Raw genomic sequence first — 17,731 nt, 5'->3', positions numbered from 1 at the left:
AGCCCAAGTCAGGTCAGGCTTCACTGTATGTACTGTGAACCAAAAAAGTGGAGTTTCCCCGATTAGAGGAAAGAGCACAGAGATGACCTCATCACTGAGCTGCTGCTACTTGACTATTATATGACCACCTTAACCCAGGATGCATTTGGCTGCAGTGGAGGAATGTAAATGGTCAGCAACTGGCAGCAATGTGGTCTGATTAGAAAGCCTTCAAAATCACAAGGATGGGATTAAAACACCACTTCATTTTACTTCTAAAAAATCCCCAAACCCAAGCTAAATGGCATTGACAATTAATATAAACATTAGATTTTAAAAATGTAGAGCAAGGTGGGGAAGCTTAGCTAAGGAGTTGCCCATCTTTCTTCAGCTTTGGTACTTTGAGCCACTGCCCTTGAACAAGCATGGAGCAAGTCTCCTTTAAGTCAGAACTAATCTCCATATTTTATGGCTAAAAATATATAAAACTAGAGAGCCAGCATGACATCCAGGTAAATAATATTGTATGAAGATACCCACTGGCAATCCCTACATTTTTCCTACTAAAGGTTTCCTTTAAAACAATATGGCATGCAAAAAAGGACTTTAATAAAGATAACAAACAAAAAGAAAAAAAATATATTACCTGTTCAAAATTCCCTTTAAGTACGTCTATTCGGGCAGCATAGAAGAGAATGATAGATCCCTGAGAAAAAGGAAATATTAACATGTTAAAGCTTACTGTGCCTATTATAGAATCCCAGATTATTTTATCACATTACAAATGACATACATTTGGGAACTTCTCTAGGTAGGGTTCGATAAGTGACTCTGCTTCTTCAAGATTGCCTTCACCAGTGCCTAAAAACAGAATTATATAATCAGATTGCCTTATGAGCATAGTACAGAACCAATTTCTTACAGTAATTCATCTTCTCATTTTTCCTTCAAATATTGCTGCACATTAAAAAAATTAGATTTAGAAAAAATAGATCTCACCAGAAATATTAAAGCTGGCCATATATAGTATATTGCAGTCAGACATGCCAGCATAATTGAAATGATAAAGTTGCCTTTTCTTCAAGATTGTGCTAAAAACATGCTGGGGAAAAAAAAGCAGGCAGATAACCCAGCATTGGGTTATGCAAAGCAAAACACTTTTTAAAGTTAAGAGTTTGGAAGGGTTAAAACCTCCATAAGGTTATTTTTTTGCTGTCTCTGTACTGCTGGGAAGATTTCCCTTCACTAGTCAAATATTATAACAGAGGAGTGAATCTCCTAAGGCTACCTGCACACTAGCCAGCTGTGTTTTAAGGCAAACAGAAGTTATCTGGTAAGTATAAACAACGTTAATGCACCCAGATCACTTTTTCCTGTGTTAGGCTTAGTCACATTTATACGCGTTTACATACGTTGACATGCATGTAGCTGCATAAAACCGGGCTAGTCGGACCAGGAACGCAGCAAATTCTATTTTGGGTAACCTGACCTAGACTGAAGGCACCTAGACGGTTCTAGACGTCTAGGTGTGCATTCAGTTATAAAAAAGCATTACGAGTCCTAGTGCGTCCAGAAATGAGCTCCAAACACACCCGAACTCAATGGTTTTTATATGTAGTGTGCATGAGGCCTAGAAATGACATTTGCATGCAACAAAACAGAAAGAGAGCAAAGTCCTAGCTCCTTCTGTTAGCTTACGGACTTCACTCTCTATTTTGCAACACCCTAATGTAACTTTTAGTATTTGCACAGATGCTTCAATCTGGCCTTAAAAATTAGCTGAAAAATTCGAAGACTAATTGCTGGTTCTCTAACTACATCAGATGTAGTCAGGTGGCGACTATGAACATAAGGATCGTCATCCAGCAGACAAAGGTGAAATCTCGCAGTCTTCTCATGCATGTGGATACTTTTAAGTGCCTATAGGTTTTAGAGGGCAGTCAGATATACAGGCACACTAATTGGGTCACTTATAAGAGAGGGAAACAGTAGAGGTATTCCAACATATTTAGTTGCCTATTCCACCTCAGATGTTGGTTAATGGTAATGGGTGGGATCCAATGACATACGTTTGTCACCTGGCTGAAAAAAACTTGAGGCACAACTGTCCCTTATGTCTGTGGGTACTTTTATGCAGCACTAGCTGGCAAGATTACCATCTAAACACATAATGAAAACAATATGGGAACAGGTGTGAAAATAACAGTGAGGGTGATTAAAAAAAAAAAAAAAAATCTAAAACAAAGCAAGTAGAACTGCAGCCAATTTCATCGTTTCATTATTTTCTTCTCATTGCTATGGGCAACATACATTCATATTCCCATAACATAAGGAAAAGCCTAAAAATACATGTATTCATTCTTTCTAATCACAGATAATGGCTTCTGGGGTATCAAGCCCCATTGCTGCGACAATAGAGGGGCTGCAAAAGCATAGGTATTAAATAGAGAGTTTATTTTCAGCGAGGACATATTTAGTTATACTCTATACATCATACTTTCAACTGTACTGTTTACTTTTGTCTCCAATCTCATCTCATGTACAGCATTTGTTGGGTATTTTAAAGGCATTTTACAATCAGTGCTTATATTATCATCAATAGAAGATGCTCTTTGCTGAAATCCAGGAAAGATTTTATTTTTCTTTAAAACACTGCTATAAAATGCATAGATGTGAATGTGTGATGTAACTATTTTACCTGCTTGCTCTTCCCACTAGAGGGGTGAAGAGGGGTGTTTTCATTGGTTTGGCCAACCCATAGACTTGCATAGTGAGCAAACAGCAGTAAAGCATAATTATTGGATAGCAATGTAAACTAGGAAACAGATCATGCACAAGCAATTGTTTTTTTTTCAGTTCAACAAACATTGCTTTGATGATGCACGTTCATTTATACTTTACACATTCCCTAAAAGCAAGTCCATTTGTACTTTACAGATTCCCTATAAGCAAGTCCATTTGTTCCTTACACATTCCCTATAAGCAAGTCCATTTGTACCTTACAAATTCCCTATAAGCAAGGCCATTTGTACTTTACACATTCCCTATAAGCACGTTAATTTGTACTTTACACATTCCCTATAAGCAAATCCATTTATACTTTACACATTCCCTATAAGCAAGTCCATTTATACTTTACGTATTCCCTATAAGCAAGTCCATTTGTACTTTACACATTCCCTATAAGCACGTTTACTTGTACTTTACACATTCCCTATAAGCACGTTCATTTGTACTTTACACATTCCCTATAAGCACGTTCATTTATACTTTACACATTCCCTATAAGCAAGTCCATTTGTACTTTACACATTCCTTATAAGTAAGGCCATTTATACTTACCAAGTATCAATGATATATAAGTATGATAAAACAAGAGAGTGAGGACACAAAGGATTGCCCGGAGACTTGTTCCAGAGGCGCCTTCCCGTAGCTGCTGAAGGCCCAGTTCCTATCACACACAGAAAGGCATAGTTAATAAGGTTTGCATATACAGTTAGAATTCTGTGTGGATGGAGAATTCTTACACTGGGCCAAGCTTCAGTATCTTGCTAGTCGGCCCAGCTGGCTCTCAAAACACCTGAACAATCTGATTGGGAGATTCCTCCATGCCCACAGTTTAGCGTAGATGGAGGAATCTGTTGCACTTTTTTCATCTGACCATAGAAAATTGCAGAAAATCTATAGGTGTATGGCCAGCTTTAAAGAGGAATTTGTGGGACTCATGCGATCGCAGGGGTGAATGGGGCCTTAAACCTCTCTCTTTTTCACTGACAAAAACACCTTTACTTTGCTTTCCAAAAAGTGCCTGGCTATCATGCTAACCCTTTGCTTCAATAATCTAAGCAAAGGGTGCAGATAAGCACTTCTGACTCTTCTGATCTATATTCTTTTACTAGACTACAAAGTATTGAAACCAAAGGGTCAGCACAACAACCAGTCACCTAGCACTTTCAGAAATAGGTTAGCATGGGTAGCCCCCTCATATTTCTCTCATGACCGGTTTACTTTAAGTCAGTATCCATTTTAAAGATCTTCCACCAGACAAACCGTATCTGCACATGTGAACACATTGAGGAGAATTGATCAAAACTGGAGCGGACAAAATCTGGAGCAGCTGTGCATGGCAACCAATCAGTATCCACCTTTCATTTTCAAAGCTAAATGGAACAAACTGAAAGGAGAAGCTGATTGGTTGTCTTGGACAACTGCTCCAGATTTGGTCTGCTCCAGTTTTGATAAATTCCCCCCATTGTTGTGTTTATAGCCTGCTTTAAGGCTTAGCACAGCCCAATCTCTAATCTCTCTAACGCCATTAATAAGGACCTTGCATAAAAAATAAATGTGTGGGAAACTTATTAAACACTTACCAGTTTATTGTAATTTGTGATTATAGTATGGCTCAGCTGTTTTGCTCATTTAAACTGCCAATTGCAAAAGAAGAGCTTAGCCCAGCTTCAGCAGACCAGGGACCTTGAGAGAACCTAGTTTGCTCAGGTGACCCTGAGCTGATAGTTGTGTATTGGGAGAAGGGGATTAAAACAAACACAGACTCCAAAACCACCTCTTCAACAAGGTATCAGACTTCCAAAAGATACTTGGGGGCATATTTCTGAAGCAGTGAAAGTGACATTTACTGCAGGTGAATCAATCACTAATTTATAATACATGCATCGGGAAGATACACTTTCAGTGAATGTCCCATTCACTGCTCTAGAAAAATACACCTTGGTATTATTTTATGTGCCATGACATAGTAAGATGAATATGTTGCTACCTTCTGAGTCTTTCAAATTGCCAGCACTACAAGCTGGAATGTTACTCTAATCACACCATACCCAAACCAGCTCAACGTTGTGAAACTTTACTACACCACATCATTATTCAAGAGACCTGAAAATTACTAAAATGCAGCCAGGTTATATCCAACTGTACCCTAGCTATCAAAGGGGCTTGCAAGAACGTTATCACTTTCTTAGTGATTTCTAATTGTGTGGAGAAGCGGTTTCATCTCTGCAGATTTTCTGTTAACTTTACCTTTTAGAGTCTGATCTAACCTATAAAAGCAGGCTGCTGCACTGTAAATGCTGAACTGAAGAACCTCGAGATAGAGATAGATATTATTATGCTTCGCTTATCTTAAATGTCCCAAATGCGTTATTTGTCATTCAGGGGGTGCAGATATTAGAATTGCCCTATAATAAGATATAATTACATCAGAATATCATGCAGCAAACTAGTATGTACCATTTTTTAAAATACTATAAAATATTACAAATGTCAATTACCCTGTTTCCAGAAAATCCAATGAACTCTAACAGCCTGAGTATCCTTGAAGGTAAAAGAGAAAGCATCTACAGAAAACAAATTAAAGAGTTACAAACCAAGATATGTCAGAGAGATGCAGAATGCAAGGCAAATAAGCTTCTCTCCAGCCACTAAATAATTTAAGAACAAAATAACAATTGCAAGTGAATGTTTACCATATATTCACACCACTTGTTTGTATACATGATTGACATTTAAAGTGGACCTGTTCATAACTTTACAAGTGTGCATTAATAATGCCACAATGTATAGCAACAAAGATATCCCTTTTATCATTAAAAATCCATCCTTGAGCGCGTCATAAGCACTTAACTCACTGCTGGCGCAAAAGAGACCGGCATATATCTTCCACCTAGGCAGTAGCAGTTGGTGACTCCCAAACCTTGCCTGGTCACGCACGATGGAAGCGACATCCGCCGGGACCGGCAACAGCACGCCGACTTCCGGGACCTCGTCCACTCCTCCCCCAGCCAGGTAAGACATCCCCCGAAAATAAGACCTAGTGTCTTATTTCGTGCAAAAAAAAAATAAGACACTGTCTCATTTTCGGGGAAACACGGTATTTCACAAGATAACTGTCCAAGAAAAAAAAAAAATGAGACCATGCTGCTCATCTTCTTGACCATAGATTTATTAACAGCTCAAGTAGAACAAAACAGTAGCCATGAAAATGAATGCCTTTCCACAATTTGTACAGGAGTGTATGAGTAGGCACTTTTGTACCTCGAGATATAAAATTTACAATTGAGCAGGTGAGCAGCATGGTTCCATGAACGTGAACATTTATCACGAGTGCGAGTCATCGACTGTGCCTAGACCAAGATAAGATCAGTCTGCTGCAGACAGGAGGAAGCATTTCCTCCAGCTTTTCTGCCCCCAGCATGTCAGTCCAGGAAGTAGATGCTGAATTTGGATGATGCCTGAGCAAAGATAATGCCCCCTTTCTCAAGAGAAAAGCAAAAAAGGGCATTGCCTAGGTTAGTGCTGCGATCTGAAAAGGTAATAAATACCTACACCTACATATTACTTGGCATGCATGCAGTTAAATAAAAAAATAAAAGAATTTGCTGCTAATTTTCCATTAAAAGGACAAAATGTAACTTTGGTACAAGTTGTCCTTTAAGGCATGAAGCAACACTCCAAGTGCAGCTCTTCTGGTCTGTTACTGACCTCTGTCCCTGTTCGTGATCTACACTGCGTGGCCCTACTTGGGGACAGGCAGCCCTTCTTTAGAAAGAGTCTTTGCTAGGTTCTCTTCATCTGTACTCATGGCAGCCTCCAGCAGTCCTGAAGAGCATGGCTTTCCCTGTAAAAATGAATAGGGCTGTGGTGTGTGCACAGGATGAAGAGAGCCCATCGAGGGCACGTAATAAAGACTATGCTGCTTCAGGAATGGCCGTGCCCTTAAAATCACTTCAACAGGGGCAAAGGCAAGCTTTAGAACAAGTGGGTTGCACCAAAAGTACAGTTGTCCATTAAACATCTGTAGCGCCCTCTAGAATGTCGCTATCAAATTTAGTGAATATCTGAACTGTAACCAGTCTAGATGCTGATTATTCAGAGTTCTGCACTCTACAGGTGTCCCTGAGTTTGCTGGATTGATTGCTCCTCCTGTTGCTGGGTTGGGGACTCCGCAAACCGTGAGGGAGGATCCATCCTCAAACTGTGACTGTGTGCCCAGCTCTAGCCAATCCCCGAGTAGGATGACTCAGAGGTATGGCTGAGGACAGGTGATAAAAGGTTTGGGGACACTGTGCAGAGCTCTCTCCCCTCCAGGGGCCTCTCCCTAGGAGGCCTGTGTGATGCAAGTGAGTGACTGGCCTGGGCCTCAGCACATGGCAGGTGCTGGGGGCCTAGAGGCCTAGGATACTACAGATGCTTTGCTTGGGCCTCAGCACGTGGCAGGTGCTGGGGGCCTAGAAGCAGAAGTAACTACTGGATATCTGGCATGCACCTTAGCAAGTGGCAGATGCTGAGGGCACAGAGACTTCAGGTTTTTCTTGCAGCTGCATCTGATGGAAGCTGGGCTGGAGGTGGAATCTACTTGACGAGGAGTGTCGCAGAGGAGCTGGTGAGAGCTACTGTCTGGAACACTGTAAGAGATCCCTCACCCTATTCTCAGGTGCTTGCTATAGAAGAAGCCAGTTGTTGCTTATGAGTCCAGAGATAGTTTCTCTCTCCCAAGATCCTGGACTACCCTGGCTGTCCACTGTACTATTCTTATTATTGGTTGCTCTGATAGGACCACTGTATTATTGAATTTAGCCGTTGCTATGGGGGAATGCAGAGTCCTCTGAAGTATTACCCGGGTATCCTACAAATTCCAAACCCACTCTCCTGTTGATCCTGCAAATAAATACTGAAAAGACCCTATGACTTGAGCCTGTTCTGTCTCCAGAGTGTCAGTGTTGCTAGATCTGAGAAAGGGGGCCCGTGGCTGGCAAAACAGGTAGGAGAGCCCAAGTTCATATTCAGCAGCCCCTCCAGGGGTGAGCGCTACACATTAGAAGATGCCTATACAAGCCCCACCAATGGACAACCAACTTTCCCCTTCAAGCATTCTAGAAGAATTGGTTTAATGTAAAAACCAGTTATCCAGTTGTGCACATATAAAACACATAAAATACTGATGGTAGTTCTCCCTTAGCCTTTATGAAACTTTGCCAGTAAGTCACTGTAGATAAAATCTTACCAAATTGAAGGCTCCTATGCCCAGTTTAACACCTCCTTCAAACTGATGGTGAGTATCACGGCAGTTCTTGTCTTTGGTCATTCCTGAAAGAACTTGATGGCATTCTCTTAAAAATTAAAATATATAAATGTATTTATGCGCAACTCAAAACCCAAGTCACAAATGAGAATAGTCAGCATTGCAAGAAAGGGTACAAATTACTCTATGAAACATACTTGTAGATTTGGTAACTTGTCCTGATTTTGAGCCCACCTTTGATGAAATTGATCATGTTTTCATCCTGGGCAAAAAACAATAAAAAAAAGTTGTTATTCCAGGTATCCATCATGGCTTTTTTAGTATGTTATGAATGCATTCCTTTTAAACTGGAACATCAGCTAAATTATAATTACTCCTTATTGGTCATAGAAGGGCTAATGTAAGTAAAACCTGCAGGTACATACAATGGTGGTGCTGAGATTCTGTCAGTTTTCAAAGGCAAGTTAAAGCAGATCTTTGCCCCCTTTGACCAAAAATAACCTCAGCATGCAGCGCTGCATGCTAATATGAAACCATCTTACATTCATTAGCTAAACATTTTTATTTTACTTAAAATCTCTTTTTTTCTCACTTCCTGGTCCACTTTGGCACAAATTATGTAATGTGCCCAAGTGTTGCATCCTGGGAAGGTTACATCAGCAGAGCATTGCTGGGAAATGTAATCTGTAATCTCACAAGATCTCAGGGAAAGGCATGTTCCTCCCCTGAGATGATGTGCATGGTCACATGTCCTAGTCACATGTGCCAGAGTTCCAGGAAGTAAAGGGCGATCTAGTAACCTGCCCTTAGTTAAAATGGCCACTGTCAGAAGATTGGGGAAGAAAAGAAAAGGTATGCAAAAAATGAAACGCCTGCAATTATTTAGAAGTGTGTGTTTGTAGATTGTCATTACTAAACATTTTTAAAAGGTGTCTTTGTTGTTATTTTGAAAATATGGGTAATGTTCCTCTAAGAAATTACCATATGACTGGTTGTCACATATAACATATTTATGGTTACATCTGTTTGGAAAAAAAAACCCACAAACAAAACAAATGTCTATCAATTTCAACCTCTCACAAATCCTGTAGATGTGGACCAAAGTCAAGAAAGAATTTTTAAAAGGTAATATTGGGATAGATAGATGCCAGCAGGATCAAGGACTAGCAAAAAGATCTTTATAAATAGCTTTCCTTTAATATTTCCAAATTTCCCAAAACATTCTATACCTTCCTGACAAACTATAAAATGCATTTACAAAATGTTATTTTGTTCCCACATCAATATTCATCCCTTGTCACAGATCACTCTGCTCATTGTGCAATGTGATAGTGTGATAATGTGATGTGATCATGTACTTCTGTAGGGGTATAAAATTCATTTCAGTACAGCATTGCATGACGGAATAAATGTCAGTCAAAGTACCGCAGCGCTGAATACTGAAAAATGGCCTGGATGGGAAGGGGGTTTAACACTGCGGATGTCAACTGGTTAACATAAGAGACAACAACTCCTTTGGTGCATTTTTTTTTTTCTAGTTTATATGTAAAGAGAACACAATAAGCCAAACCAAAGGCGGGCCGCACCCCCACCCCTTATGATGCCACTGGGGAGAAAAAAAAAAAAAAAAAGAAAGAAAACTCAAGATCTAAAAAAAAGGTGTGCAAAAAACAATGTAAAACATAGGAAATGTACCAGAAATAACTCTATTATGATTAAATGATAAATATGGAGTGTTGCCAAACTTGGCTGGGAATTGGGCAGCCTATTTTTTTTATTTTTTTTTACAGTTTTGGTTAAGTTTATTAACTTAACCAAAGTTAACTAAACTTAGATAACTTGGAGCCATGGCCACATGAGGTCACTATGTCATTAAGTTTCCCACACCCTTCCGTGCCCAAAAATGTGACTTGTACAGATGTGCAAGTTTGGGTCAGCTTGTAGCTGCGTCCTGTCATTGAGTTGTACAGGGTGCTGCACACAGCTATACACACCAGCTGTCCGTTTTGCACAGAGGTACATGCTGTATGGCTGTGCAGGTCCATGTGAATGAGCCCTTAGGGAAACACAATTTGCGTAAGCTAATTTTGCTTACATCTACTAAGAATGATCTTAGTTACTAAAAGGTTCTAGAAAGAATACCAGCAGGGCACAGATGTTGACCATGTTATCACACAAATAAAAGATGCCCTGTAGACTAGCAGCCAAGAGTGCACAGTCACTACAAAACAGATATCAAATGTTACTAGTACACTAGAGTCTATTTAAGTTTAGCCTAATGCAAACTGATTTCAGTTACATATCTTAAACCACGGTTATGTAACTCCAGGAAAGCTATCACACTTAACTATTATAAACAAATGGAACATTTGTCATGTCCTCATGGGCCATGTGTTTTTTGCAATTAATTCTTTGGTAAGCACGCAGACTACTGTAAGTCTACATCTGAAATAGAAAAACAATATTTAAAATTATTTTTTAATTCTGTATAAAATGCGCAATGAACATCACCAGGATTTATCAAGCATGTTGAGGCACAATTAAGCTGCACTGTAATGCTTTTAATGTACAAGGGAAATTAGGTTTCCAAATATTTGACAGACGCTCAGCTGCATCAGTCTTATCCCATGCTTAGTGAAGAATACACCATGGCCATTCGGAGGACGTTGTGACATGCCCATTACCTGTACAAATGTCAAGGCAGCCTTCTGCAGGAGGCATTCAGCATAGCAGATCTCAGCGTGCATTTCCTCTGAAAAACAAATTGAGAGACAGGGTTAGAAAATGTGAAGGTCGCAGGCTCTGACATCTGCTATATTACACAGTTCTTCTAATTAGAGTCTAAGCACTGCAGGAAAGCCCAAGGTTCTGTAATGAGAAGTAAGGGATTAAAGGCACTAGATTTATGAACTGACAGTCTTTCAACCAGAGTTGATCTGAAAAAGAAAGCTTATATGTCTATATTTAAAAGAAAGCTTAAAACGGATCGTTACACTCAAAATTCAAATTCTACCAATGCATCCCACTTTGTATGATGATTAAGAATAACAGACATGTGAAATACTGACACTTGCAGAACATACACTTCCTGCTTTGTAAGGGCAAAATGACTTCAGTTTGCCAAAGCAATGCACACAGGGATTGCCTTATCAGCAGAGCATTGCTGGGAAATCTCATCTATAATCTCAGGTGATCTCAGGGAAAGGTATTTTCCTCCCCTGAGATGACCTGCATGGTCACATGTGCCAGAAATCAAGGGAGTAAAATGAGAACTATTATTCTGCTCTTAGTAAACATGGTCACTGTCAGAAGACTGGGGAAGAAAAGAGAAATAAGTTATGCAAAGAATACAAAGCCTGCAAATATCTAGAAATATGTGTTTGTAGATTGCCATTACTAAACATTTCTAAAGGGTGTGTTTGTTGTTACGTTAAAGATATGGGTAAAGGTCCGCTGTAACCGCTTGCTGACCGGGGTGTTAAACCCCCTTCCTGTCCAGGCCATTTTTCAGTATTCAGCGCTGTGATACTTTGACATCTATTCAGTCATACAACGCTGTAGGGTTGCCACCTGTCCGGGTTTCATGGCAGCTGAAACCTGGACACAAGATGTCAGGCAGACCAGGGGCAACCAAAATTAAGATAGTGGCTACTGTCCCCCCACTGAAAATAGTCCCGACTGTAAATGGGTGACGCTATTTACATATGAATAAGCCGCGACTCATTCTCCCCAAAAAAATATTCCGTGCGTCGCTAGAGTGTTCGGGTTTTCGATGGAAGAAAAGGTGGCAACCCTATTTCAGAGACACTACAAAAAGTTAGAGGAACCTAAGGTGAGAGGATACCTCCTTTAGGACACCTGTCACCAGAACTGGTGTCTGTATGGAAGATTGCCTCCCACCTCCTGTTCCAGTGACAGCTGTGTACAATCTAAGTGTTTTATTCTGGGTTGTTGGTGAATGTAAATTTGTACAATGGATCCCAGATTTCCAGAAATTTAAGAGGGCAGTTTAAGTCATCATAACTGACCCTCTCATTGGGAAGAATTTGATTACTTAATGCTAGCTGTTGGACCACTATGGGAGGGAATGGATTTATTCACGCATTTGTGACCATCTTGTGGGCCATAAAATACTTTCCCTTTAAAAAACTCAAGTACAGTTTGGCCATAGCTCTTCATCCAACATGCCAAATATACAAATCTAAGGAGTGAGCGATATAAAAATTTGCAGCGTGGAAGTCCATATGTAACCACTTGAAACCAATATGCTATTATCACCAGGTAGGACCAAAGTAAGTGTAAAAAATATGCCTATGGGCGAGTACGTCTCAGCAATTTTTGGTACTCAAATGACCCATTTTATGTAGGCAGGTGGTAGAAAGGTATGTCCCATGAACTATTTACAACTGAATAAGTTTATTATGCCTATCAATTAATATGTAGAAATCTCTCCTAACTTCCAAACTACACCCCCACAGTCCATGCCTCACTTGCAAATATCAACAAAAAATGTTGTGGTAAATTATATTTTTCTTGAAGTTGCATAAATGACAGTAAAGTACCCTCCTATAATGTCTGATAGAGTGGTGATTCCATTTGATTTCCACACTGATGCATCTCCTGTACACCTCAAAGTTGCTATAAAACGGAGGTGTCCCAAATAGACAGGTTTGCAACCCCAATAGTTGTTCATGTGACAAATTTTATTTTAATGTATTTATACTATGATGAACTTGAACTTGGTTACTCCTTTTTCATACCTTTTATCGTCTCTACCCCTTCCTCATTCTTTAATCTATTGCTTTTTACTGCTAACATGCAGAACCAATGAGTAATACATGTCAGGAAGATGATAAAGGAAAAAAAAAAAGGAAGAAAAGATGGATTCAATGATTTGCCAACTGTAATATGAACATGCCTAAAAAGCACATACTAAGCAGCACTGCAAAGAAATCAGGGCCACATTGGGCAAGGATTGAAAATGTTTAAAAAAAGTAGACACAATTAGAAGGTAGGGACATTTTACGCTTGTACTAGAAAAATAAGGACATACATGGAAGAGTATTAGGAGAAACTAAATTTTTGTTTACAACACATACATTTATGAAACCAATGGGTTATGCAGCTACCTTCAGGTGGACACTGGAAAAATCAAAGCTGAAAGGACAGCCCTGCATAACGCAAGCAGGGCAAACATGTATCACAGAAATCAGAAGGGAGGGTAAGGGAGGGCCCTTTGAGGTATTTCAAGGAAACAGAAATTTTGTCTTACCTGTTAAATCTATTTCTTCATCATACATTACAGGTCACAGGGAGTGAATTCTGGAATGGATGTGACATTCAAAAGCTGTCGGTCAACACAGCAAATCATAGCCAACAGGCCCATGAGAAACAAACTCCAACATGGAACAATAACAGAATAGGCCTACAAGGCAGAGGGCTGTCTGAAGAACCATATAGCCTAAGCTAGCATTCACAGAGGCCTGAATGCCCACCTGCTAAAACACAGACTGATAGTTTGCCAAATCCACCTAGCAACAGTAGAAGCTAGCTTCCCCATACAGGGACCCTCAGGGATGACAAAGAGGGAGTCAGGCTTGCAGATGGAAGCAGTAGCAAAGAGATAAATAATAATGGTCCAAACCATGTCCAAACAGTGGAGAGAAATTTCTTTAGAATGCTTAGGAGCAGGACATAAGGACAGTAGGAAAATGCCCTGGGTAAGTTGGAAGGTAGAGACTAACTTAGAAAGAAAGAAGGCCGTAGGCCACTGCACTACTCTATTGTTGAGGATAACAAGAAAAGGCATTTTACAAGTCAATGCCACCAATTCAGAAACATGCCTGACAGTAATGACTAGAAGGAAGGCCACCTTGCGAATGGGTAAGGCCAAGTGAATAAAGGTTCAGCTTCTGCAGTGCTAATAGGACCAAGTTGAGTTCCCACTGAGGCACCAGAGTGCTTACAGGAGGGGGGAGGTTGGACAACATGATCAACCCCTGTACAAAAGCCTTCACCAGAGAGTGAGGCACAGTAGTACGAGGAACCTTGTGAGTAAGGCCAGATGAATATCTAGGAGGATATTTACCTTCACCAGTGAGTGAGAGGCAAGCAGCCTCTGGAAAAAATTGCCAAGGCAGAATTTTGGCCCTCATGAATACTCACAGCTGAACGCTGGTGTATGCCAGACTGGAGGATGGATAAGATGCATCCCATGGAGTACTTCCTAGGATGAAAAATCCTTGCTTTGCACCAAGAGAAATAAGTCAGGTGCGCTAGTAGACCTTGTGGGAGAAGACTTTCTAGCTTTCAGTAGCGCAAGAATGACAGCATCCAAAAGGTCTCTGTCCTTCAGGAATTGAGCTTTAACAGTCAGACTGTTAAAGCCAGCAACCAAGAAACAGGGTGGACAGCTCAGCACATGCCAAGAGATAGAAAATGGCAGTACAATACCCCTGGGGGAGGTTGCCCGGGTGCTGTGTGGCTTTACAGGTCGCCTATGGGAGCAATGAAATGCCCGCTTCCCCCCCACACAATGCCCACCTCCAAGAGGTACTAGCCCTGGATTATCTGACCCTCAGAGCAGCAGCAACAAGAGGGGACATATGCCCCAACCTATCTTCGCTCTCCTGATGGGCATAATGCTCGAAAGGGGTCATCAGGGACCACGCGCCAACGAAAAAGTGATTGCCCAACACATGAGCCAGTGCCCCAAGAACAATATAGGCTGGCTCTACATCTTCCTTCCAGCAGAGTCTGAGTATAGTCCGCCAAGGCTCTGCGGAGGAGAAAATCTATCAATGGATCTAAGGGAAAGAGTCTTGAGCAGAAAAGTACAGAAACAAAAATAAAAAAAAGATGTGCTTCGCTTAGACCAAAAAGAGTGTGTGTCCACTGCATAAGGTCAATAGCAAAAAACTAAGGCAAGTTGGCAGTGGGAGGGGTTATACAATCACCTGCAAGTAGCTGAATAAATCATCAGTTCCTGAACTCCCTGTGCCCTGCGATGTACGATCAAGAAAACCATAAACAAAAAAGTTAAAATGCAAGACCGAAAATACATTGGGACAAACAAGCTTAAAGAAGTTGGTTCTTTTTTAATTATACTCAGTTCCAAAAATTCACATATGTATTTGGCATTTCTCAGTGGCACTGTGGGGGAAAAAATCCCCACAAAAAAAAAAAAATAATTAGTAGCTCAAGGGTATGTTTATATGGAACACTGAACCAAACTAGCATGACTGTACCTCACTTTTCTGTGTCATCTGGACATATAGGCATGATTTAACCTCCTCCTTAAAGTGACACTAAACTCAGGAGTACGATCTTAAAAATGCATTCAAGTACCTTAACTATTACACAAATAAGATACATTTTTACATTTTTGTTATCACTCATCTGTAGATCCTTAAATCATCTCTGATTTGGTGCCGACAATGTCCTTCCTTCTGGAGGGTGGCTACTGTTGTTCCCCATGGTGTGTTGTAAAGTAGCCACCGCTCAAAGCTCGCTCCTGTGATGGACTACAATATCATATTTAGTTAGCTAATTTGTATTGAGATTGTAGTCCATCATGGGAGTGAGCTTGACATAGTGGCTATTTTACAACACACAGAGACCAGTGGGAACAGCCACCCTCCAGAAGGAAAGACAGTAACGGCACAAATTCAGAGATGATTGGAGGATCTACAACTGACTGATACACAAAAAAAAAAAAAGTTAAGTTTTTTGTTAATAGGGAATTCATTTTTAAGATTTAACTCCTGCGTTTAGTGTCACGGATGGTTTTACACACTTTCCATCTTTATTTTCTTTCTATTTAAACTTCAAGGACTAAATTCAATCATTACCTTCAGAAAGTTGCTCTCCTGATTGTTTGGACACTAAGTTAGATAAAGATTCTACCACTGAATTTCTTTTTCTGAATCTACAGAAAAAAATACAAATAAATGTTATCAACTTTAGTAAGAAAGAAACAATGTAGATCATATGAAATGCAAAGTCTTCTATTCTGGGTAAAGCATAACAGCATTTTACAACATAAAAGTTAGATATAATTTATTGGTAACTGATCCAAGTTAACTTGTCCATTGATATTACAGAGGAACAGAAGAATCAGAATTGCATGCACAGTCCAAAAAGCCGCAGGCAGCGGAAATGGCCGTGCAGGGCCATAAATCAGAATATTCTGCTCTACACTTAACAGCAAATAGTCCCACTGTACCAACATATCTATATACAGTAAAAAAAAATTATATATATATATATACATACATACATATACATACATATATATATATATATATATACACACACACACACACACACACACACACACACGCACAATAGCGTAATAGCGGACGAGACAAAAAGGCGCCATTCAAATAGAAATTACATTTTCACCAAACTTCTTTGCAATGGCAAAGCTGCTTATTCCCAGAACTCAGCACCCATAATATATGTTTCAGTTCCCACAACCTACACTATGCCATGAATGAGCACAGTTTTAAAATGTCATTTGTCAGAAAGCAGTTATTGCATCATTCAAGAGTTTTTTCCCTTACTCAGACATGGTCAGTTATGAACATGGAGTAGATGGCCATATAGCCAAAACTAAAAATTCAATCTCGTCTAGATGTTTACTGACAAAAGTAAAAGCAACTTTACTAGGATTGTGTTGTGGCCATTTTTAATATAAATGCTGCTTAGCTGAATATCCTTCTACTGCTTACAAGAGAGTGGAAAGAGGGTAACATCCTTGTGGTAAGAAACTGCTTGGGATTGGAATAAAATGGAGAAACCCTCTAAGTTCTAAGCATTAAGCTCCTCTTACGTCTATACCACTCACACATCATGTAAAAGTAAAAAAAAGTATACCTCTGACATGTTTGTAAAGCCTCCTTCATTGTACCAATTCCCATTTGAATATCCTGTGGCTCAAATGTCATTGCTGCCTGCATAACCAAGATAGTGCTGTATCCAAGAGTATGGTACATGCTGTCTTTTGCCCTGTGGTGGGAAAGATTGCGGAGATTAAAACTATAAGCATAACATATATTGCATTATATTTTAGGAGCTTTAGATGTTTGACGTGCACCCTTTAAGCAATACAGACAACTCAAAGTGTAACACAACTGACTTACCCAGATACTTGCACTATTCATTATACTAATGAACCCTGTGTTATTTACTCCTGACCACTGCACTATGCGTTACTTATGCCTGATCCCTTCACTGTGCATTATATACTAGCATTCGTAACCTCTGCGTTACTTACTCTTGACCTCTACATTCTGCGGTATATACTCCTTACCTCTGAACTCTTGTTACATTTTCCAGATCCTTGCACTGTGCATTATATACACCTGGCCTCTGCACTCTGCCTTACTCCTGCAATAGGCATTGCGGAGTCAAGAGGAATCCTAGGCTCCTCCTCAGCTCCAACATGACATATGACACAGTTGAGGGGAGACCTGCATCTGAGGTATGGCAAGTGAATTTTACAAAATGGATAGGGGAATTAATTCTGTGGACAAATTTAGCTGGCGGGGGTAGATGTTTTTACTGGAGTCTCAACTTTGCGTCACCTACTACCGACCCCTGCGGCACCTACTACCGACCCCTGCACTCTGCTGCACCTACTACCGACCCCTGCACTCTGCTGCACTCCATTCCACCATCATACCCGTCCCCTCCATCCCCGCACTCCATTCC

General features: G+C 40.2%; 1 protein-coding gene across 4 annotated transcripts in view; it reads right to left on the bottom strand.

The window, feature by feature from the left end:
* The window catches only part of TTC39B (tetratricopeptide repeat domain 39B), a 76,205-nt gene that overhangs the window by 14,294 nt on the left and 44,180 nt on the right, over positions 1-17,731 (bottom strand). For 2 of the 4 annotated variants that reach the window (XM_018556486.1, XM_018556485.1), the window contains exons 1-9: positions 16,895-17,022; positions 15,868-15,944; positions 10,702-10,769; positions 8,215-8,279; positions 8,000-8,105; positions 5,268-5,333; positions 3,322-3,430; positions 773-840; positions 626-685 (exon numbers count right to left, since the gene is read on the bottom strand). In XM_018556486.1, coding sequence (XP_018411988.1) covers positions 626-685; positions 773-840; positions 3,322-3,430; positions 5,268-5,333; positions 8,000-8,105; positions 8,215-8,279; positions 10,702-10,769; positions 15,868-15,944; positions 16,895-17,013 — 738 coding nt within the window. In that variant the 5' untranslated portion in view covers positions 17,014-17,022. Of the gene's footprint in view, positions 1-625; positions 686-772; positions 841-3,321; positions 3,431-5,267; positions 5,334-7,999; positions 8,106-8,214; positions 8,280-10,701; positions 10,770-15,867; positions 15,945-16,894; positions 17,023-17,731 lie in introns of those variants that run through there. The other 2 variants (XM_018556483.1, XM_018556484.1) reach the window with 1 other exon arrangement.

This window comes from Nanorana parkeri, unplaced genomic scaffold (assembly GCF_000935625.1).
Source record: "Nanorana parkeri isolate BGI_ZX_2015 unplaced genomic scaffold, ASM93562v1 scaffold239, whole genome shotgun sequence".
NCBI lineage: Eukaryota > Metazoa > Chordata > Amphibia > Anura > Dicroglossidae > Nanorana > Nanorana parkeri.
This window is presented reverse-complemented; position numbering and strand designations above follow the sequence as displayed.